Source organism: Lutjanus erythropterus, chromosome 15, assembly GCF_056507025.1.
Source record: "Lutjanus erythropterus isolate fLutEry1 chromosome 15, fLutEry1.hap2, whole genome shotgun sequence".
Lineage (NCBI taxonomy): Eukaryota > Metazoa > Chordata > Actinopteri > Lutjaniformes > Lutjanidae > Lutjanus > Lutjanus erythropterus.
The window spans coordinates 38119608-38144607 of record NC_139331.1 but is presented as its reverse complement, the minus strand read 5'-3'; the positions used below and the strand labels follow the sequence as shown (position 1 = coordinate 38144607).

The window sequence follows — 25000 nt, the reverse complement described above, 5'->3', positions numbered from 1 at the left end:
GTATAATTGATTAATTAATCCTGTGTTGTGACAGGATTAATTATTTTGTATACTGATTATCAATTCATAAATACTATCAATTATAAATCAATCACTAAATATTTTGATAGTCAGTGACTCCGCCAGACCGCGTCAGACTGAGTCTAACTAACCAAGTCAAATCGAGTCAGACTGAGTCTAACTAACCAAGTCAAATCGAGTCAGACTGAGTCTAACTAACCAAGTCAAATCGAGTCAGACTGAGTCTAACTAACCAAGTCAAATCGAGTCAGACTGAGTCTAACCTCGGCATTTGGTCAAAAATATTGTGATATTTCATTTTGTCCTGCCTGATTATGAGCTACTTGTTTGCACTATTTGGGAATTTATGGTGTTATTTTAGTGAAAATACATATATACATATATATGTATGTATGTAGCATATTCAGATATTTTCCACATGAAGCAAAACATCACTGATGCTATAGCCACCATTGATGAGGCGATGCTACAGCGAACACGGCAAGAAATCGAGTACCGACTTGATGTGCTTCATGCAACTAATGGTGTTCAGATAGACTCTATATTATAGAGGTTTATTAAATGAGACAAAAAAACTTTTCATTTTGTAATAATTTCACACATTTGTCTGTTCATTTGCTTTTGTAATAAATTTGTTAAATTGTAAAGAGACTTTATGGACATCCTGTATATGCATACATATATATATATATATATATGTATGTATATGTATATATATATATGTATGTGTATATATATATATATATATATATACATATATATATATATATATATATATACAGATATATATACATATAGTATGTATTAACTTTAAGATAGATCACTACACGTGAGCCTTTGCGACCCTGAGCTGTACACACACTAGAGGATATACCAACTTCTTTTTCAAACACATACAGTGTCATTATTGGTTATCAGTTATCGGTCATGACAAGCTGGTAGTCATCGGTTATCGTTATCGGCTGAAAAATAAACCCAGATCACGCATCCCTTCTTCACATCTCATGACTGACTTTTTTTTAAAAATCTCTATCGTTAATATTTACCATGGGGATGCTTTTTTTCTTGCACAGAAACGACAACAAATCTAACGTAATTAAATATTAAGTAGGACTCACGTTCTCGGCGTCCCGCTCGCTGACGGTGGGCAGCGGGGTCCTGGTGGACATGTTCCCCGGCTCAGAGTGACGGAGAGTCCGTCATGAAGCTCCGGAGCACCTAGCTGAACTCAGCGGACGGTCTGATGGACTGTCTGCGGGCTGCTCACAGCTCAGCTCAGCTCTATGGTACCAGGTACGGACCTGGCATCTCTGGCCCCGGTCCGAACTACGGGACCACACTGCTGTCTGGTTCGGCTCTGCTCGACTCCACTCGGTTGAGTTCGGCTCTGCTCGGCTCGGTTCGGCTTCTTCGCCAGCACTTTTTAATAACCGACATGGATCCAAAGTGAAGCGGAGCAACAGTTCCTTTTCCGGGCTAAGTTAGCCGGTTCACCCCGCGGCTGCCCGGCCTGACCGGAGCAGAGCGGCTCCAGGCCCGGCCTCTGCTCTCCGGATCGGTTCGGTTCTCACACACAGTCCGGTTCCTGGTGGTGGTTCGGCTGCTTCAGCTCCTCCTCCGCTCGGCACTGCCCTGCTAGCCGCTCCGTTAGCCACAGCCAACATGGAGGAGCGGAGCCGGCGCGCTGACGGAGGGTGACGTCAGAGACAGCGTGCAACGTGATTGGTCAATGAGGCGCGGCGGCAGCATTTGTTGTTGCTAGGGTGACTGGACAGAAAGACTGGAGGACACAAAGGTGTCTTCAAAAATAATAACATAAACACAATAATCAATACTTATGTTAATGAAAATAATTTAAGAATAAAGGTGGGGGAGGAAATATTAAACCTGTGTAGGTTTTTGTGTTAAGTTAGATTTACAGAAGAACCTTCTGTAAAAGACTAACAAAGTTATGTAAATTACTTATTTTAACAATCCCAGTGTCTCCGATTTAACTACTATTTAAAAGTTAAAACTCAAAAGTAATAACCTGACAGTAATTAGGAGATTATTTAGACATTTCAGACCCAGAAAGTTTGTGTTTTTGTCATTTCAGTTTGTTATACCTTTTGTTCTGTTTTTATATTATTTTTATGCTGCGAAGTATATTTACTACTGGAACATGAAACATAAACTGAACTTAAGAAATTTATTTTTTAATAATGGTACAATAATGTATTTAAACAGTAAAATTAATCACACTTGTTCATTAATTAAAAATAATATCAAATTGAAGTGTTTAGCTTAAGTGTGTAGAGTAAAGATAAAGCAACACATTAATTCCCACAGTGTTGATTTTAAAAGATGAGTCATAAAAAATAAAAACATATTAGCTTTTTTTGTTTTTTTGTTTTGTTTTTACCTTCAAGTCCTGAAACAAAAAGGATTGTTTTCTCCAGGGTGTAACCAGGAGGGGGCAGCACACAATTTAATATTATTTCTTTTCTTTTCTTTTACTTAATCTTTTATCTCTCTAATATTGGCATTGAACTGAGTTAATTTGTGCCATGATTTTTATTGTATCATCAATTAAAAAAAAACAACAACAACAACAAAAAACAACCACAGTTAATAAACATGCAGCGGCATAATGATAATAATAAAAATAGAATCATAAGTCAAAGATAAGGTAAAAGAAGTTATATTGTATGTGATATATTAAACATAATGTTATAAACATGACTGTAGTTTGGTCAGAGCACTTTGGATCAGAATATTAGAGATTTCAAATCTGTTTCTGATCCCAAATACTAAACTTATCCAAGTTTTCTGTTATTTCTGTGGGTTTAAAAAGTGTTTGTTGACTTATTTTAAGACCCATGAAGGCATCACGGGCTCCACACCTGACAGAACAGGTGAAGTGATGTTTGTGTGTCACCTGTTTTCTCTCTGTTGTTTTCTGGTTTTCTATTTGTTCATTTTTCTTTCTGTACTTGAGTTTTCCTCCATAATATAAACAATGTGTTCCTGTACACAATAAACAACAATAATCTGTCATGAACTGAACCTTTACAAAAAACAACAATATTTTAAAAAACAACAACAACAATGTAACATGTATTTGTTTTTGTTTCTAAAATAAAAATTATTGTCATCAATTTATTTTAATAAATCTCAGATGTATAAATGTGAAAATATCACACATGTTAATGATGAAGACAAACATTTTTATTTGATGTTTTGATGTTTCTCTTATCCAACATAAAGTTTATCTGAACAGTAAATAAACTCAAATGAAAATCTGTCAGTAAATTCTGCTTCTGTCTCGAGTGTAATAACATTCAGTGGATTTGTCACATCAGAACTGAACCCTGAACCAGCTGTCTCTCCACCTGTAACCATCGGCAACCATTTTCAAAATAAAATGTCCCTATTTAGAACTTTGATGAAGCAGCAATGAATGAATACATGAAACATAGAATACTGTTTACTGACATGCTAACATGGTAACTCGCTAACAGACTGGAGCCATTCAGGGCTTCAGTCCCATCTGATTGATCTTAGTATTGATCCATTTAACTTTAACCTTGGAGAAGAACGGAGGGCTGTGATTGGCGGAGACATCATGGAGGCGGTTCTCCTCCACACTCCGCCTGATGGAGCGCACGTCAGCTGCTGATAGGCCGGTTTTCAGAGAGAGCAGCGCCGACACGTGAGCATCGCTGAGGGGAGACGACAGAGAAGAGCGGTCAATATGTCACCTGGTGGACAGGTGAGTTCACACAGTCAGACACAAGGTTTACCTCATCAACAACTGATCAGCCACAAACAGGAAGTCAAAACTGTAACATAAAAGAAAGTTTGTTTTTACAAACAATAAAAGATTTTTGTCAATAAAAAAGTCCAAACAGGAAGAAGAGGAGAGGACAGCCAATCAAAGCCTCTGATTCAGACTGAGAACATCCCATAATAATAAAAACAACAGAATCAATGGGTCTGAAGCCAAATCAGGAAAATAAGGAAGAAGATGAAAAAGACTGAACAAGATGACAACAACATAAAGATGTAAAAGATGAAACGTGATTTTCAGAGCCGGGTGATTCGGGGACGATCTGGTCCCCTGAGGGACGATCTGGTCCTCTCAGGGACGATCTGGTCCCCTGAGGGACGATCTGGTCCCCTGAGGGACGATCTGGTCCTTTCAGGGACGATGTGGTCCCCTGAGGGACGATCTGGTCCCCTGAGGGACGATCTGGTCCCCTGAGGGACGATCTGGTCCTCTCAGGGACGATCTGGTCGATCTGGTCCTCTCAGGGACGTCACACCATTTCTCCTGTTCAGGGTTTCTGCAGGTCGAAACTAGTTCACATTCAGACTTAAGAACTAAAATTCAGATGATTGGACTTTTACAGACTTTTTAAGGACTGAAGTCATCAATAAAGACAACCTCCAATCACTGATCAATCACAATCTCTGTCTCAAAGACGACCTGGACATTTAATTACTGATCTAGTTACATCTGATCATGAACTCAACTGTGAGACAGGTCAGACAGAGTGACAGACAGACAGAGGGAGAGACGGACAGAGAGACAGACAGGCAGAGAGAGACAGACAGACAGACAGACAGACAGAGAGAGACGGACAGGAGACAGGCAGAGAGAGACAGACAGACAGACAGACAGAGAGAGACGGACAGGAGACAGGCAGACAGAGAGACAGGAGAGAGATGGACAGAGTGACAGACAGACTGAGAGACAGACAGGAGAGAGACGGACAGACAGATAGGAGAGAGACGGACAGAGTGACAGACAGACAGAGCGAGACAGACAGAGAGACAGACAGACAGAGAGAGACAGACAGGAGACAGGCAGAGAGAGACAGACAGACAGACAGAGAGAGACAGACAGAAGACAGACAGACAGAGAGAGACGGACAGGAGACAGGCAGAGAGAGACAGACAGACAGATAGAGAGAGACGGACAGGAGACAGGCAGACAGAGAGAGACGGACAGGAGAGAGACGGACATACAGATAGGAGAGAGACGGACAGAGTGACAGACAGACAGAGACGGACAGGAGACAGGCAGACAGAGAGACAGGAGAGAGATGGACAGAGTGACAGACAGACAGAGAGACAGACAGGAGACACACAGACGGAGAGACAGGACAGACAGACAGAGAGACAAGAGAGAGACGGACAGTGTGACAGACAGATAGACAGGAGAAAGATGGACAGAGGGAGAGACGGACAGAGAGACAGACAGACAGAGACAGACAGAGAGAGAGACAGGAGACACACAGACGGAGAGACAGGACAGAGAGACAGACAGGAGAGAGACGGACAGACTGGTCTATGGGAACACGACTCCTCTCTCACTATCTTTCTGTTCATTCACACACCTCTGACACCTGAACCCCACCCAGCCACACCTGCTGTCTCCATGGTAACCAGGTGTCTGTGTCACTGCAGAATCAGGTCACAGCTCAGGTGTTTGCATAAATAACACACAGAGACAATTTTAACCCTACAGAGCCCAGGACAGGTGAGTACAGGTGAGTAAAGGTGCACCTGAATCATTTGTGTGTACAACCATTAGTCCAAAAGACACACCTGTACTGAGATCTACACACACACAACATCACCTGAGCACAGGTGAAGATTCACTGAAGTCTCACAACACAAACACAGTAACAGACCAACAACTCCTGAGTTCACTGAGATAAAATCACTGATTTTATGAATGGAGTTTGGTTGGTTTGTACAGAGTGAGATTTGTCTGATGGTGGTTTCCTGTCAGAAAGGTCTGTCTGACAGACAGACAAAGAGGCGACAATGTTCTAAATATAATGTACACTTAAACATGTGTTCCTGCTGACCCTGTCCACAGCAGGACACTGATTCACTTCCTGCTCCAGTTCTCCTGCTGCTTCTCCAAACTGACCTCCGTCTACTGAAGGTAACACACTGACTGTGGAGAAGAACCTCATAGAACCTCACTGTAAATACTCTGAACTGTCTTTAACAAGACCAGTGGCAGAGAGAGTAACTAAGCACAAATACTTAGTTACTGTACTTCAGAAGAGTTAAGTGAGTATTTATTTTTCTGACATCTGAACACAAATATCTGAACTTTTTCCTCTTCACATTTTCTAAACAGACTTCAGACTTTAGTTTGAATGATTTTCAGGTGTATTACTGTACTGCAGTACTGTGTGTATTACTGTACTGCAGTACTGTGTGTATTACTGTACTGCAGTACTGTGTGTGTTACTGTACTGCAGTACTGTGTGTGTTATTGTACTGCAGTACAGACTGTGTGTGTTATTGTACTGTAGTACTGTGTGTATTACTGTACTGCAGTACAGACTGTGTGTGTTATTGTACTGCAGTACAGACTGTGTGTGTTATTGTACTGCAGTACTGTGTGTATTACTGTACTGCAGTACAGACTGTGTGTGTTATTGTACTGCAGTACAGACTGTGTGTGTTATTGTACTGCAGTACTGTGTGTATTACTGTACTGCAGTACAGACTGTGTGTGTTATTGTACTGCAGTACTGTGTGTATTACTGTACTGCAGTACTGTGTGTATCCAGCTCAGAGGTCAGAGTGACTGAAACAAAAAATTCAGTTTTTTAGATTCAGGATATAAAAGTGACTGTTGTTGACTGGTGACAGAGGGAGACTCAGATGAACAAATCAAACGTCCTCTGTCTTCTCCACCCCCCCAACCTGTGTGACTCGCTGTGTTTCTTTTAACTGCTGTGATGTAAATGTTAAACAGATGACATCATCAGCAGACATCCAATCAGAGGCAGTGATGAATGAGCAGTGAGTCATCAGCTTTTCAACTTTCTCATTTACATTCACACACTGTCCAACTGGCTCCTCTGTTACCATGGCAACGGATACACAAAGCCCACACACAGGCCGCCTGTGGATGGGAAACCTTATCGATGATGTCATCAGTGATGTCATACAATTTTCTTTATAATTTACCTCAGTGTTCTCTCATGTTCTCTCAGGAGTCCTACCTGAGGTCGGGGAACCTTCTGGCCACACTGACCATCTCCAGCTGAACACTTCCTGGATCCTGCAGACGGAGAACCTCAGCCAGATTGAAGAGGATCTGCCCAAGAACCAGAGACTCACCAGAACCCTGAAACACAGAGTACTACAGTCAGAGTACTAATACTGCAGTACTGACACACAGAGTACTACAGTCAGAGTACTAATACTGCAGTACTGACACACAGAGTACTACAGTCAGAGTACTAATACTGCAGTACTGACACACAGAGTACTACAGTCAGAGTACTAATACTGCAGTACTGACACACAGAGTACTACAGTCAGAGTAGTAATACTGCAGTACTGACACACAGAGTACTACAGTCAGAGTACTAATACTGCAGTACTGACACACAGTACTGTTGTATGAAGGATTTTAGGATTCATTAATAGAAGTCAGATGGTTTCATGTCTCTGCTGATTCTGTCCCTCCGTCCTCTGAGGTCTCTGTGCTGTTTTTATTTTTGTTCTTTGTAACTTTGTTGAGAAAAATGTGATTTAAATAAAGTTCATTATATTTTATTAACATTCTGAAGGTGATTCTGTGAGACGCTGGTGTCCATTGAAGTGATCTGAGGACGGGGGTTTTTCTGGCAGCAGCTGCGTCACACTGACCTGTGAAGTCCACTGCAGCCGTCTGTCCTGTCCATGTTCAAGTGTCTCTAGATCCTCTTACGAAATGAGGTCTCTGATCATTGTGATATATTTAAGATGGGCAGATTTTGTTAGTGATTTCTGAGGTTTATAGTCTGATATTTAGTCTTCAGGGACAGACGACGAGTACAGACTGTCGTCATTTAACTGGAGAAAATATTGGAACATGCAGCTGTTAATTTGTTTAGTGCAGCGTCCTGGAGAGTCGACTGGACTGACAGACCCTTTTACAGCCAACATCACCAAAAAGCTGTGTGTGCATTTCAACAACAGAAGCATCGTCCAGACGAGACGAGTCCATCCAGATGACTTATCAATCTACCAATAACGTTTCATCAGCACCAAAATCACCAACATGTCTGGTTGTTGCGTGTACAATATGTGGTCAGGATCACGACCATTTGAGAGTAATTGGTGACGTCTACGTCTGTACGGTGTTCAGTGTACTGACTGGACTGAGGACGTGAACAAAACAGCTCATGTTTGCAGCGAACACTGATGGGGGGGGGGGCGGGGGGTTGTCTTTCTTGCGATAAGGACAGCTGAAGAGATAACAGGACAGGGGGAGAGAGGGGATGACACGCAGCAAACAGGCTGCAGCTCAGAGGACAGAGGACAGAGGACAGCCTCAGTACACGGGACACACTCTACCAACTGAACTATAGAGTCCAACATACTTCAGCTGACAAACTGTGCAGCTTGATCATTATTTAAAACTGATCACTGGTCAGCTGTTTATATGTGGATGAGTCATCAGGAGTCTGAGCGAAACTCCACACCTCGTCAGGAAACAGTCTGATGTGCAGCTAACACAGCTACGTGCACGTGTGTGGGCGTGCACGTGTCTCACCCCCTCGCTGAAGAAGTCGTTGACCTTTGTGGCGTCTTCGATCATCCGCCGAGCTCCGTCCACCTGCTGGTCTCTGCTCCTCATCTTTGTCTTCATCGTCCTCTTCACATACTGGACAACTACGTCTTGATGGAGGACACACAGCAGGGACTGGAGAAAGAGACAGGGGGTCAGACACAGACAGAGAGGAAGACAGACAGACAGACAGACAGACAGTCTCACCTGTCTGCAGGTTGGTTTCAGGTCCATCAGGTCTCTCAGGTGTTGACTCAGAGCGTCCAGCAGAGAGTCGATGACGGACAGAGAACCGTCCAACCAGGCAGATGTCCACAGGTCCTTGAGACACACCTGAAATCAGGCAGACAGCAGGTATGATTTCTGTTTCAGTTTACTGACAATGAGACGTGATGATCATGTGATCAATTGATGGATGGCTGCTCTGGGACTGATCCAGGATCAGCAGAGACACTTCTCTGGATGCTAATGTTTAGCATGTTTACTGTTTGAAGAGTAATGGATTACATGTGAAGGTTATGCAATCTGGACATTAAAAAGGTAACTGCATTCCATTGTAGTTACAGACAAAAAATGTGTAATCAGATTACAGTTACATCAATCAATCGATCAATAAATTGTGCACAACAAAGGAAGGAACAGCTGGACAAACCAATAAACTGAAGACAAAACAAGACATTTGAGGACGTCATCTTGGACTTTGATCAACATTTTTCAACATGTTCTTCTCATTTTATCGACCAAACAACTGATCGATTAATTGAGAAAATAATCGATGGTGACAATAATCATTAGCTGCAGCCCTAAAAACACAATATAAGGTTAAACAATTTCACCATATGTCACACTGAGGTAATCCAAAAGTAACAGAAAGTAATATAAACTTTAATATTGTGATACTTGGATTATGTGACTGACTACATTTTTAACAGGTAACTAGTAACTGTAACAGATTACATTTTTAAAGTAACCCTTCCAACCCTGTTTATGGTGTTAGCATGCTAACATTAGCTGGTTCACAAAGTACATGCAGTACTCGTACCTTCAGCTGGGTGTAGCTGGAAGAGGTGAGACACCTGTACCCACAATCCCTCAGGGCAGACAGTGTGTCTAGACAGCGACGTCTCTGCTCCTCTGACATACTTCCCATTTGACCTGTGATGTAATCCCTGAGGACAGTCATAGAGAACCAATCAGCAGCCGAGCAGGAAATCATAGCGTCCAATCAGGGCTCGCTTTCCCTCCACCTGTCTCGACTACCAGTGACTTCCTACAGTTCCCACAATGCTTCAGGACAGGTCATTTCATAAGTATCTACTAGTGAAACTACATGAGTCAGCAGCGTTGAACAGTGTTTCCACTTTGCACCAGGTGTAAGATAGCACCTTTAGTGCAGGTATGAGAGGATGTAGTGTTTTAATATTCAACAGGTGATCAATCATACCTGAACTGCTGCTCACAGACCAGGTGAGCTTTGACCACTGAGTGAACGTTGCTGTGGTTTCCCTTCACAAACTCCTCCACACACCTCTTATAGCTGAAACACACACACACAGGATTAATTCCACACAAACACGTGAATCAACACACCTCATTAATATTCATGAGCCCAGTGGGCGTGGTCTACCTGCTCAGGAAGCTCTCCAGGTGAGCTGTGATGGTCTGAGCTTTGCTCTGGTCTCTGATCACACACCTGAACTCAGTCAGAGAGCTGTCTATCACCTGGAGACACAAACACATATCCATCACCTGAACAGAAACAGCTTCAACATCTAGGTACACCTGCTGCACACCTGTCTACATCACTACCTGCACTCACAGGTGTTTCACACAAAGTCCTGTCCACCTTACCTGTACTGACTGTATCTCACCTGTGTCTCACCTGTGTCTCACCTGTACTGACTGTATCTTACCTGTGTCTCACCTGTACTGACTGTATCTCACCTGTGTCTCACCTGTACTGACCGTATCTCACCTGTGTCTCCCCTGTACTGACCGTATCACCTGCGTCTCACCTGTACTGACTGTATCTTACCTGTGTCTCACCTGTACTGACCGTATCTCACCTGTGTCTCACCTGTACTGACCGTATCTCACCTGTGTCTCACCTGTACTGACCGTATCACCTGCGTCTCACCTGTACTGACTGTATCTTACCTGTGTCTCACCTGTACTCACCTGTATGACATCTATAGCCAGGGGGCTGAAGCAGTATTGGTCGATGAGTTCAGGTGTTGTGCCTTTCAGCCAGCTGTCCTCCTCTTTCTTCAGAGCTGTGTTCAGCCACGTCTTCACTTTGTCCTGATGGACACAAACAGGTCGTCTCACAGAGTTTGACTGTTTACTGTACGACTGTTAGAACACATTGAGACACAGAACACTGTTCTTTATGGTTCCTCATCTGTTATTTCTCAATAGTATATTGATATTTCTCAATTCAGCAGTTCTCAGTAGTTTGAACAGTTTATCTGCTGTCAGTGATGAAGCGTCAGCTTCGACCCTCTGAGGTCAGACGACACTTCAGCTTCACTTATCAGCAACACTTTGACCTTTAAAACTGTGACTGAGCTTCAGCCTCAACAGAAACATATTACAGGAACATCTGTAGATCATCACACGTACAGGAACATCTCCAAAAACTACAGTCATAAGGAACATTCAGCTGATGTCCTGCAAACAATAAACTTCCACAAACATAACAGGAACTTGAAGAAGGGCGTGTAGTTCAACAGTAACCCGACACTAACAGTCGGAGAACATCACCGCAGCTGCAGGTTATACCTGTTTGTGGGTCAGGTACTGGTTCTCCAGTGGGTCCAGATGTTCCTGTTGCAGCAGAGAACCCAGACAGACTGACTTGATCTTCCCCTGCAGCTCCTCATGGCCCAGGATTTCACTGCAGGACACACACACACACACACAAACACACACACACGTACACACACACACACACACACACACACACACGTACACACACACACACACACACGTACACACACACACACAAACACACACACACGTACACACACACACACACACACACACACACACACAAACACCCACACACGTACACACACACACACACACACGTACACACACACACACAAACACCCACACACGTACACACACACACACACACACGTACACACACACACACACACACGTACACACACACACACAAACACACACACACGTACACACACACACACACACACACACACACACACAAACACACACACACGTACACACACACACACACACACACACACACACACGTACACACACACACACACACACGTACACACACGTACACACACACACACACACACACACACACGTACACACACACACACACACACGTACACACACACACACACACACACACACACACACACACACACACACACACACGTGCACACACACACACACACACACACACACACACGTGCACACACACACACACACACACACACACGCACACACACACACGCACACACACACACACACACACACACGTACACACACACACACTCATATGTAACAGTAAACGTGTTGGTGACACATCTATACATGATCATTGTTTCATATCAACACTTATTATTATCATTATATTTTATGATGCATTCATTTATTCTCTTACATTTCTCTTATTATTACTGGATAGTTTGATTATAGAACTTTCACACTGTATGTATATTACACTTTTTATTATTATCAGCTCTCCTGGCTCATCTCCAAACATCTGTATCCATGGAAACACATTTCTCATGATATGATGGAAAAAAGAAGATCCTGTAAGTCGTTATCATGAGAAACGTCTGTGAAACTAAAATAATGAGTTAGTATTTCAAAATATTGACTATATTTCTTAAAATAATGATACATGTTACGTCATTATTTTAAAATATCAACTTGGGCTTTTGCCTTTATTTTGATAGGGACAGCTGAATATACTAGATGACAGGAAACGGTGGAGAGAGAGAGAGAGAGAGAGAGAGAGACGTGTGTCTCAAATAAAATGTCCCTTTAGAGTAATCACATTACTTCTGTTGTATCTAATAACGTTGCTTCAGTTTTTTTGTCTGTGGTTTGAATTCTTTTAGACGTCAGATATCGTCTGCATTCAAAGCAAAAGTCTATTTCTAGTTTTCTATTTTTGCAGAAGACAAGACTGCTGCTCTAAGATGTTAATTATTTGAATTAAGTTACATTTACAAATAAAATAAATATAAAAACATGAATATTGCAGCATCTTGACAGTAACACAGGAAGTGAATATTTGACATGTTCTCTAAATGTGCTCTTTTCCTTTAAAACGTTCTGTAACAAACATGAATTCTTCTGTCCAGGATGTCTGAAGTGTTTCTCTCTCAGTTTCTCATTGATGAGGACTGAGTTTGGACGTATGAAGGACACCTGTCTTGTTGTCCTGGTGGAAACTGTGTCAGTGCTGTGCAGTGCCAGAAACAGGTTGAGATAAAGAAAAGCAACAAAAAGGCGAGAAAATTTGTCATAAACTGCAAGAAAAATGTCAGAACTGTGACTCTGAGAGGAAAACAGGAGAGGCTGATGAAAACCAGCCGTGAAAGTCGGAAGGTTGACAACTATGCTGCACAGCTGCATCTCATCACACCGTCAGCCTGCAGACGATCGACTCCGACTCTTCAAACTCTTCAAACTCTTTAAACACTTTAAACTCTTTAAACTCTTCAGACTCTTCAAACTCTTCAAACTCTTCAGACTCTTCAAACTCTTTAAACTCTTCAGACTCTTCAAACTCTTTAAACTCTTTAAACTCTTTAAACTCTTCAGACTCTTCAAACTCTTTAAACTCTTTAAACTCTTTAAACTCTTCAGACTCTTCAAACTCTTTAAACTCTTTAAACTCTTTAAACTCTTCAGACTCTTTAAACTCTTCAGACTCTTCAAACTCTTTAAACTCTTTAAACTCTTTAAACTCTTCAGACTCTTCAAACTCTTCAAACTCTTTAAACTCTTCAGACTCTTCAGACTCTTCAAACTCTTTAAACTCTTCAAACTCTTTAAACTCTTTAAACTCTTTAAACTCTTCAGACTCTTCAAACTCTTCAAACTCTTTAAACACTTTAAACTCTTTAAACTCTTCAGACTCTTCAAACTCTTCAAACTCTTCAGACTCTTCAAACTCTTTAAACTCTTCAGACTCTTCAAACTCTTTAAACTCTTTAAACTCTTTAAACTCTTCAGACTCTTCAAACTCTTTAAACTCTTTAAACTCTTTAAACTCTTCAGACTCTTCAAACTCTTCAGACTCTTCAAACTCTTCAAACTCTTCAGACTCTTCAAACTCTTTAAACTCTTCAGACTCTTCAGACTCTTCAAACTCTTTAAACTCTTCAAACTCTTTAAACTCTTTAAACTCTTTAAACTCTTCAGACTCTTCAAACTCTTCAAACTCTTTAAACTCTTTAAACTCTTTAAACTCTTCAGACTCTTCAAACTCTTCAAACTCTTCAAACTCTTCAAACTCTTCAAACTCTTCAAACTCTTCAAACTCTTTAAACTCTTTAAACTCTTTAAACTCTTCAAACTCTTCAAACTCTTCAAACTCTTTAAACTCTTTAAACTCTTCAGCAGCTCAGTGATTCCACATCATGGAGCTGCTCTCACCTCTAACCCGTCTGTCTGTCTCCACACTAACCTGTCTGTCTGTCTCCATGCTAACCTGTCTGTCTGTCTCCACACTAACCTGTCTGTCTGTCTCCATGCTAACCTGTCTGTCTGTCTCCACACTAACCTGTCTGTCTGTCTCCACACTAACCTGTCTGTCTGTCTGCTGCTAACCTGTCTGTCTGTCTCCACACTAACCTGTCTGTCTGTCTCCACGCTAACCTGTCTGTCTGTCTCCATGCTAACCTGTCTGTCTGTCTCCACACTAACCTGTCTGTCTGTCTCCATGCTAACCTGTCTGTCTGTCTGCTGCTAACCTGTCTGTCTGTCTCCACACTAACCTGTCTGTCTGTCTCCATGCTAACCTGTCTGTCTGTCTCCACACTAACCTGTCTGTCTGTCTCCATGCTAACCTGTCTGTCTGTCTCCACACTAACCTGTCTGTCTGTCTCCATGCTAACCTGTCTGTCTGTCTCCATGCTAACCTGTCTGTCTGTCTCCACACTAACCTGTCTGTCTGTCTCCATGCTAACCTGTCTGTCTGTCTCCACACTAACCTGTCTGTCTCCACACTAACCTGTCTGTCTGTCTCCACACTAACCTGTCTGTCTCCACACTAACCTGTCTGTCTCCATGCTAACCTGTCTGTCTGTCTCCACACTAACCTGTCTGTCTGTCTCCACACTAACCTGTCTGTCTCCACACTAACCTGTCTGTCTGTCTCCATGCTAACCTGTCTGTCTCCATGCTAACCTGTCTGTCTGTCTCCACACTAACCTGTCTGTCTCCACACTAACCTGTCTGTCTCCACACTAACCTGTCTGTCTCCATGCTAACCTGCCAGCCACGCTGTCCCCCCAGTCACCTGATCCATGTCCCTGCCATCAGTCCCTCATCCAGAACAGAAGATTCAGGAGCACAAAGACTCTTATCATCATCAGTCTGTCCACGTCTTCTCTTTTTTTTGTCGGACTGTGACAGAACATCTCTCAGGGGGAATGTGGTTTGTAGTCAGATGACGGTCAGTCACATGACTGACCAAGACAACATTAAAAAAAACAAACAGAAACAGTAACAACAGCCAGACATAAAAACAGTGAACCAGACAGAACCGGATTCAGCGTTTGATCGGCCAGCTCAAAACTTCAGCAGCTGTTTCTTTTTATCCACTGTGGACCTGGACCGAGCTGCAGAACACCAGGACCTCAGAAACACCTGTTACCTCCTTCAAATCCCTTTAAAGGTCTTTACAAATGGTCTTGATGGAAACCTGTGATGGACAGATGGACAGACGGACAGAGAGACGACTCACTGTGGATAGAGGTGGTTGGTCCAGAACAGCAGGTAGCTGCAGTCGTCTGTCTGCAGTCCAGCAGCAGCCAGTTTAGTGAGACGAGCAGAGAAGATCTGATGGTAGAGTCCAGCATACAGGTTCAACACATCCATCTGTGGAGGGTAACAGGTCGGCACCACCTGCACCACCCTCAGCAGGTCCTGCTTCACACGCTTCCCCAAACTACACACCTGCACAGGTACATCAGGAACTTCAAGTCATACTACACACCTGCACAGGTACATGACTAGAGGTTGGACCAAGTCATTGTTTTGAAAGTCAAAGTAAATCTCAAGTCTTTGCACTCAAGTCCCAGGTCCTAAACTCTTCAAGTAACTTCAGATGTTGACTGAAGTTGGAAGTTGTCGTGTCGCCGTCTGTAATTTTTCCACCTGCACGTTTGTCATCCTACAGTTCATTTTTTGTCGTAGTTTTTGTACGTGAACAAGATGATCTTTGGTGTTATTTTTTCCAGCTGGAGCTCAGTAATGTAACATTAGTTCTTCATGGTTCTCTGCTGTCGTCTGATTGGTTCAAACAAAGTGAATCTGATAAATTAAGTTGACTTTCTGATACTGAATATTGTTAACATCAGCTGATTCAGGAAACGAAGGCAACAGACTGATTAATGATTCATATTTTTTAATAACTGACTTTTTCCATCTTTGGATTTTGGACTCAAGTATTTTTAAGTAAAAAGGCTCAAGTCTAAGTCAAGTCACGAGTCATTGCAGTCTGTTCTGATGTTGTCAAGTCATCAACTGTGGTAATCGGTGTGTTGTCTGATGAAATATGGACGTGTCTCTGGTGTGACTGTGGTTGAGGACTCACCTCCCTCTTCAGAGGGGAGGACAGTTCCTCAGCTCCTCCTGTCTCCTCCTCGGTGGCCTTCATCAGTCTGGACTCCACCATCTCCTGCAGCAGACTGTTGTGAGTGCTGAGACACTTCTGAGGACGCCACACCGGGACTCGCTCCTCCTCACACCCCAACCAGCGGCGGTCCTGCTCCTCCTGCTGCTGGATGGAGGCCACAGCACTCCTCAGGACCTCCAGCTCCCCCAAGGAGGCGGAGGTGGAGGCAGAGGTGGAGTCGGAAGAGGGGAAGGTCTTGTGGACGGCCAACCATATGTGCAGTCTGAGATCCTCAAAGTCCTTCTGTAGCTGGTCCTCGTCCTTCTCACTGGGGGAGTCCTGACTGAAGAGCTGCTCCTCCCTGATGATCAGCCTCCTGCTGACCTCCTCCAGCTGCTCCTCCTGCTGCTGCTGCAGAGCCTCCTCACAGTCCAGCTCATCCTCTGCAGGACAGAGAACATGGAGAACGTGTCTGTAACAACAGTCTGTGTTTCAGTGTGAGACGACGACAAAGTGCTTCACATCCGATACAAATCTAAAAGACAAGAAGACGAAATATCAAAGAAACACCAGATGAAGAAGAAAATGATGTAAAAGACATAATAAGATAAAAACAACCCAAAAGATGTAAACAAAGTAAAAAATGTAACAAGATAAAACAACGTAAAAATGTAATACGATGAAAACGATATAAAAGACATAAGAAAAAAAACGACATTAAAGACATGAAACATGTAACAAGGTAAAAATGACCTAACAAAATTAAAAGAACTTAAAAAAGGTTCTGTCGGTTCTAACCTGATGATCTATGTAAGGTTCTGTTGGTTCTGACCATATGTTCTATCTAAGGTTCTGTTGGTTCTGGCCTATGTTCTGACCTGCAGTATGGGTGTTGTTCTGCTGTCTGCGGTTCTTCCAGATCTTTGCAGGGTTCCTCAGTTTGGGCAGTCTCATCCTTGGTTCTCCTTGGTTCTTATTTCCTCCTCCTGCTGAACATAGAAAAACCTTGTCAACAACATGTTGTCCATTTTTGTGTTCAATAAAAGACGCGGCAGCCTGCTTCAAGACTTCCACGATCGTCCTCGCTCCCAAAAACCAAAGACCACAAGATTCAATGAGCACAGACCCGCCGCTCTGACCTCGGTGGTAATGAAGTCCTTTGAGCGCCTTGTTCTGTCCCACCTCAAAACCCTGACCGACCCTCTCCTGGACCCCCTGCAGTTCGCCTACAGAACCAACAGGTCTGTGGATGATGCTGTCAACATGGCCCTCCACTACATCCTCCAGCACCCGGACTCTACAGGAACCTACGTCAAGATCCTGTTTGTGGATTTCAGCTCTGCTTTCAACACCGTCATTCCAGCCCTGCTCCAGGACAGGAAAGAGTGCCGGACTCCACCTGCAGGTGGATCACAGACTTCCTGTCTGACAGGAGGCAGCACGTCTCTGACTCCCTGACCATCAGCACCGGATCCCCCCAAGGCTGCGTTCTTTCTCCTCTGCTCTTCTCCCTGTACTCCAACAGCTGCACCTCCACTCATCAGTCCATCAAGCTCCTGCAGTTTGTGGACGACACCATCCTCACTGGACTCATCTCCAGTGGGGGGGGGGGGTCGGCCTACAGGTGGGACATCAACCATCTGGTGACCTGGAGCAGCGAGAACAACTTGGAGCTCAACACTCTAAAGACAGTGGAGATAACTGTGGACTTCAGGAAGAGTCCAGCTCCTCCCACCCCCATCATCCTGTGTGACTCCTCAGTGGAGTGAACAATGCCCCTGCCCCCCCCCCCCCCCCCCTCCCTCCCTCTTATACGTTACAGTAACATAGTTCTCAGACACCTGACTATTTTTTTCACATTGTAAATCCTCCTGTGCTGTGAACTGCACGTTCAGGGTCCTTTACACTCGTACATAAAACCACAGGGCTCCTTCACTTATCTATTTAAAGACCAGTAATACTTGAAAATATTGTTCTTCTTCTGTAGTATATTTTTGCACACTTTTGTCTTTTTCTTGTGTTTTGCACCAACATGTCACAGCAAATTCCTTGTAGATGAAAACCAACTTGGCAATAAAACCATTTCAGATTCTGATTCTGATAAACTCTGTCAGAGTGAGGGAACTGTGTTCTGTGGAGAACAAAGAGAGAACAGAGAACACACAAACATCATTTTAAGTGTTTATTCAGATGGAGGTGAAATAAATCACCTTCAGGATTTGAAAGGTTATAGTTTTTGAACTGAGTTTTGTTTTAGAGACTGAAACCTTTCATTATTGATTTAAAATCAGAACATACAGAACCGTATTGATAAGCAATCTTCAGATCAGATACACACATGAAGAACATCTTCACTGTAAACAAACCTGAAACAGTTCAGTTAACTAACAAACATGTAAAGTGGTCATAATTCCTATGAGAGCAGACGGACCCTGAACGCATCACTCCGTTCAGGTGTTTTCACCTTCGTGAGTCTAACCAAAGACCATCGATGATCGAGACGGATCAATAAACCAATCAGACTCACCGATCATCATCATCTTTCATCAGTCCGAGCGGAAATCAGTAATCTCCCTTCACAATAAAACTCCGAACCGTGTTGAAGTTAAAACTCTGCGGTCCCTCCAGTCATCTGAGGCTCGTTTGAAGCTGTGATGGAGCAGCCCGGAGGAGGGGCGGGACTACACACGTGATGAGGCGGAGCCGCCCGCCCTCCTGCCTGTCTATCAGTTTGTATATTAATAAGAACTATAAACACCATAAAGACTACAGTAAACACACTCACAGCTGTTTATGGTTTAATTTCCTGTGAGATTAAAAACAAACAGTTGTTAAACTCTTCATTTTTTATGACTTCTATGTGTTCAGTATTTTATTTGATATTTTTTTTCTTTTATTTATCTGATATAATATTTTAAAGGCCCGTTATTAACAACAACAACAACAACAACAACAACAACAACACAGTAAAGATGCATCACTCAGGTTTTGCTCAGACTCTGTTCCTGGTGTGTAGCGCCTCCCAGTGGACCACAGCTCACACTGCAGCTCAGTCTGAGGCTTCACTCATTCATGTTTCATCTTCTCTGCCTTTTATTACTGAAAGTCACAGTCATGGTCACATGATGATGATGATGATGATGATGATGACTACATGTTACTGTCAGAACGAGTCTGACATGTTTCTTGTGTCACAGCAGCTGCAACTGAAGAAAAACAAACATTTTATTTAAAAGAAAAATAGATCATTTCACATTAAAAACAGAAAATATCACACATTAAAGTAAGTGAATATGAAATAAAAGAAGGTCTAAGAATATAAACAGCTGTGTGATGTTGAGTTACAGTCTCTTGTTTTTTAATCACTTTGTTCAGATCAGATCATCCAACAGATTCAAACTGTATCATCATAATATTTGAGAAAATATTGATCTGATCTGATGTGTTCAGGAATCATCAGTGCAGGAAATGAACAATGAGGACAGACACACAAACTCGTGAAAGAATCAATCCCTGCTGAAACATGTCAACTCATATCAGACTGAAACCTTCATCATCATCATCATCATCATCATCATCATCATCATCATCATCATCATCACCTGTCACTCCAGGATTTTATTAAATAATTTTCATAATAATCATTCAGAGAAACATGTTGACCTCACCTGAGTTCTGCTGCCTCCTGATGGTATCCCACATCATCATCATCATCATCATCAGGACCAGGTTCCGCTTCAGCCAGAACCTCTACAGGGACCAGATAATCCAGAACCTGCTGCTGCTGCTGCTGCTGCAAAGAACATCTAGAACAGTCTGGGCGTCTCAGAGCATCTCAGACTGTCAGCTGATTTTTTTACTTTCACTTTCAGTTTCAGATCTAAGTGCTGTTTCACACAGCCAACACCCTCCTCCTCCTCATCATCATCATCACCCTCTTCCTCCTCCTCATCATCATCACCCTCTTCCTCCTCCTCATCATCAATATCGTCATCCTCCTCCTGCTTTTACTCACTTATAAATGTTAAAACTGAAGAAAGTGATAACTTTACAGTGTCTCTTCATTATTGTATTGTGTTTTACTGTATTCATACACTGTAAAAATAAACTATTTTCTAACTAACTAACATAAAAATAGTTTGTGCCCAGGCTGCCTTCAAATCTGATGCTGAGTTGAATTTAAGTTGGCTGAACTTGAAAAGACAAGTTGAGATTATTTTGTTATGAGACTCAAATGAACTTCAGATGATTCAGTCGTTCTTGACATAACATGTTCAATAAATATCAGATATTAAGTTGAACCAACTACCGTTCTGTCACACTGAAGAACATCTAAATGTTTAATAATTATTATAATTTATTAATTTTTAATTAACGGATTCAACACTAACCTTACTCACTAACCCAGTCTAAAAAATGGGATTAATGGGATTGGTGAAGGATGGGAAGAGGGTCATAGAGGAAAGATAGGGGTTGAGGAGAAGGATGAAGGGGTCAAGGAGAGAGATGAAGGGGTCAAGGAGAGAGATGAAGGAGTCTAGGAGAGGGATGAAGGAGTCTAGGAGAGGGATGGAGGAGTCTAGAAGAGGGATGGAGGAGTCTAGGAGAGGGATGGAGGAGTCTAGAAGAGGGATGGAGGAGTCTAGGAGAGGGATGGAGGAGTCTAGGAGAGGGATGGAGGAGTCTAGGAGAGGGATGAAGTGGTCAAGGAGAGGGATGGAGGAGTCTAGAAGAGGGATGGAGGAGTCTAGGAGAGGGATGGAGGAGTCTAGGAGAGGGATGGAGGAGTCTAGGAGAGGGATGAAGTGGTCAAGGAGAGGGATGGAGGAGTCTAGGAGAGGGATGGAGGAGTCTAGGAGAGGGATGGAGGAGTCTAGGAGAGAGATGAAGGAGTCTAGAAGAGGGATTGAGGAGTCTAGGAGAGGGATGGAGGAGTCTAGGAGAGGGATGAAGGAGTCTAGAAGAGGGATGGAGGAGTCAAGGAGAGGGATGGAGGAGTCTAGGAGAGGGATTGAGGAGTCTAGGAGAGGGATGGAGGAGTCTAGGAGGAGTCTAGAAGAGGGATGGAGGAGTCTAGGAGAGGGATGGAGGAGTCTAGGAGAGGGATTGAGGAGTCTAGGAGAGGGATGGAGGAGTCTAGGAGAGGGATGGAGGAGTCTAGGAGAGGGATGGAGGAGTCTAGGAGAGGGAGCTGCATGCTGCCTGCTGAAACATAAGAATGTGGACTTTGGGGAAGGCGGGTTGTTCAGGTCATAAGACGTGAGATGAACAGGAGAGAGTTAGACGTCCTTTTATAGGAATCCACAGGTGATTGGAGGAGAGCAGCGCAGGTGGTAGAGAGTGATGGTTCTGCTCCTCAACTTAGTTATTAAACTTCATCTTGTGATAACAGAATAAAGTCGTCCACATGACATCATGGTCCAAGATAAATTCTTCCACTGGCCCTTCTTTTCCTCAGATAAAGTCTTTCAACACTTACTGAACATGTTTCAGTGAACCAGAGTGAATCATAATTATATTTAACCTGAAAAACATTTTGTGCATTTATTTTTATTTTAAATACATTGATGTATTTTTCAAAATTCAAGATCAAAACTTGAATTTTCAGTTTCAAATTGTATTTTTTCAAGTACAAAACTTTTGGCCCTGATGTGGCTCCATACAGTTTCTGAGTTCTAAAGTGTTCTGAAAATAAGAACTAGAATTAACTTAACATTAAATTAACGAGAAAAGATCAGGTGAGGGATGATTTTTTTTACAGTGTGAACATCCTGTTACGTGCTGCACTTCCTCTTTCATATGGCGGCATTCATCCTTACATAACCGCTGATTGGCTAACACCTCTGACACGCCCACTAAAGACGGAAAACATACCTGATAACTGCAGCCAATCATGGCCCTGAGCTGTACTGATGACATCACAGAGCTTTACCCAATCAGAAGTGAGCTAATACAGAGTGACTGTAGCTGATTCTCAAGCTGTGTGTGTGTGTGTGTGTGTGTGTGTGTGTGTGTGTGTGTGTGTGTGTGTGTGTGTGTGTGTGTGAGGTCACTGTGATGTCACTCTGACCTCGTTGTCCCATCTGTAACTTGATCAATCGTCAGTTGTTAATAATCAATGCTGCTGTGATCAATAATACATGCAGGAGGCTGATCAGAAGTCAAAGGTCACAGCTCAGGTGGTGAAGGGGGCGGAGCTCGTGTTGTCAGAGGGGCAGAACTCACCTGTGATGAGAGCTGAAAACACAGAACACAGCTGATAATCATGTTTTCATCACACAGGTTCTCAAACTGTGGTCCAGGGACCTGCAGGGTAACGTCCTGACACTTTATTTAAATCATCATGACATCAAAAATATTCTTTCACTTATTTATTTTCTTTGGTTTATTTTTTACAAAAGCCATCGTTCATTAAATTCTTAGAATCTCAAAGAGTTTATAGATTATGTTCTATTCTAATAATCAATAACTCTTAATAAACATATGAGTATAAATGTTCCTGCTGACGAGTTTCTCCAGGACGTCACACTGTTTCTGTTGTGGCTGAAAAGATCTGATTTCACAGCAGCTTTCATTAAAAATGTGACGCAGGTTGCAAAGTTTTTTTGACCAAGTGAAAAACGTCTGGTCTTATAACTTATTAAAAAAAATCAAAGGGAACTGGTTCCTTGGAGAACCAAACCTCGTTCTGTGTGTGTTGTATGTGTGTTGTGTGTGTTGTGTGTGTGTTGTGTGTGTGTGTTGTGTGTGTGTTCTTTATGTTTTAAGGCCTGATTTAAACGAGCCGACAGTCTCAGCTGACCTCAGGTGTTCTGGAAGTTTGTTCCACAGGTGAGCAGCAGAGAAACTAAAGGCTGCTTCACCTGGTTTGGTTCTGATCCTGGGAACACTGAGTGAACCCGTTCCAGATGTTCTGAAGGGTCTGGATGCTTCATAATAAATCAGAGATGGATTTAGGCCTGAGACCATTTAGTGTTTTATAGACAAATAAGAAGATTTTAAAGTCTGTCCTTTGACACACAGCAGGATACAGGAACTGATCACCTCTAATGAGTCTGCAGCTCTCAGTTAAAACACATAAAACAAATATTAATAATATATATAAAAATGTACATCATACAACAGCGTACAAATCTACAGCACAATATATTAAATTATATTAAAGTATATCAGAGAACATGCAGTTCATTTCAACTCACTGATGGAATTTTATCAGATAAATAAAGTGAAACAAGACGACTGAAACCAAATCACACTGAGACACTGAGAGTCAAGTCAGGACGACATGCAAAACCACACACACACACACACACACACACACACACACACACACACACACACACACTCACACACACTCACACTCACACACACACACACACTCACACACACACACACACACACTCACACACACACACACACACACTCACACACACACACACACTCACACACACACACACACTCACACACACACACACACACACACTCACACACACACACACACACACACACACACACACTCACACACACACACACACACACACACACTCACACACACACACACACACACACACACACACACACTCACACACACTCACACACACACACACACACACACACACACACTCACACACAGACACACACACACACACACACACACACACACACACACACACACACACACACACACACACACAGGCATACACATACACACACACATACACACACACACACACACTCACACACAGACACACACACACACACACACACACACACACACTCACACACACACACACTCACACACACACACACACACACACACACACTCACACACAGACACAGACACACACACACTCACACACACACACACACACACACTCACACACACACACAGACACAGACACACACACACACTCACACACACACACACACACACACACACACACACACACTCACACACACACACACACACACACACACACACACACACACACACACACACACACTCACACACACACACACACACACACACACACACTCACACACAGACACAGACACACACACACACTCACACACACACACACACACACACACACACACACACACTCACACACACACACACACACACACACACACACACACACACACACACACACACACTCACACACACACACACACACACACACACACACACAGCTGAATTTGAATGGAGAGGAACTGAAGAGCAGCCGTCGTCTTTCTGAGCAACAACAAGCTTCAGTTCTCTTTAAGTCTGACTTTATTGCTGTCTTCTTCTTCTTCTTCTTCTTCTTCTTCTTCATCATCATCATCATCATCATCATCTTCATCATCAGGTGGGACGACTCTTCTTTATTTTCATGTTACTTTCTGATGAGATTTGATCAGATTTGTGTTGTGAATATGTGACTGTATAAAATGTTTATGTAATCACACTGCATCACATGATCACTGTACGTGTGTCAACGCTGCAGCGCTCTTTTGTGATTGGCTGCGGTAAACACGAAATGAAACATCTCGTGTGATGATGATTCCCATCTTCATGTTTGTGTGAGTGA

The 25000-nt window shown here is 42.8% G+C and overlaps 2 protein-coding genes across 5 annotated transcripts in view; both read right to left on the bottom strand.

Moving 5' to 3' along the window:
• Window positions 1–2386, bottom strand: part of LOC146314930 (MAP/microtubule affinity-regulating kinase 3-like) — a 14252-nt gene extending 11866 nt beyond the window's left edge. Inside the window, exon 1 of the mRNA XM_084737215.1 lies at window positions 1140–2386. Within this exon, the coding sequence (XP_084593341.1) occupies window positions 1140–1190 (51 nt within the window). The 5' untranslated portion in view covers window positions 1191–2386. The remainder of the gene's footprint in view (window positions 1–1139) is intronic.
• Window positions 2387–3273: 887 nt separating this feature from the next.
• On the bottom strand, window positions 3274–19111 carry LOC146314929 (tumor necrosis factor alpha-induced protein 2-like). Of its 4 annotated transcripts, none has more exons than XM_084738098.1 (13): window positions 18955–19111; window positions 17306–17416; window positions 16407–16870; window positions 15555–15766; window positions 11375–11489; window positions 10772–10894; window positions 10221–10315; window positions 10038–10130; window positions 9636–9762; window positions 8801–8926; window positions 8579–8728; window positions 7038–7162; window positions 3274–3722 (listed from the first exon to the last, which is right to left on the bottom strand). In XM_084738098.1, the coding sequence occupies exons 1-13, from the start codon at window positions 18965–18967 to the stop codon at window positions 3533–3535; spliced, it is 1944 nt and encodes a 647-aa protein (XP_084594224.1). In that variant the 5' UTR covers window positions 18968–19111; the 3' UTR covers window positions 3274–3532. The 4 variants fall into 4 exon arrangements, with proteins under 4 accessions (XP_084594224.1, XP_084594226.1, XP_084594225.1 ...); XM_084738100.1 differs by having other exon boundaries at window positions 15555–15649; XM_084738099.1 differs by having other exon boundaries at window positions 17306–17413; window positions 18955–19106.
• Window positions 19112–25000: the final 5889 nt, after the last annotated feature.

What these genes read in the sequence shown, in the direction of transcription:
- LOC146314929 (XM_084738098.1), bottom strand. An exon ending in GTCTGTGAGCAGCAGTTCAG is followed by an intron (nt 9,763 to 10,037) that starts GTATGATTGATC and finishes GACTGTCCTCAG; the next exon opens with GGATTACATCACAGGTCAAA. An exon ending in CCAGCTACACCCAGCTGAAG is followed by an intron (nt 8,927 to 9,635) that starts GTACGAGTACTG and finishes GCCTGATTTCAG; the next exon opens with GTGTGTCTCAAGGACCTGTG.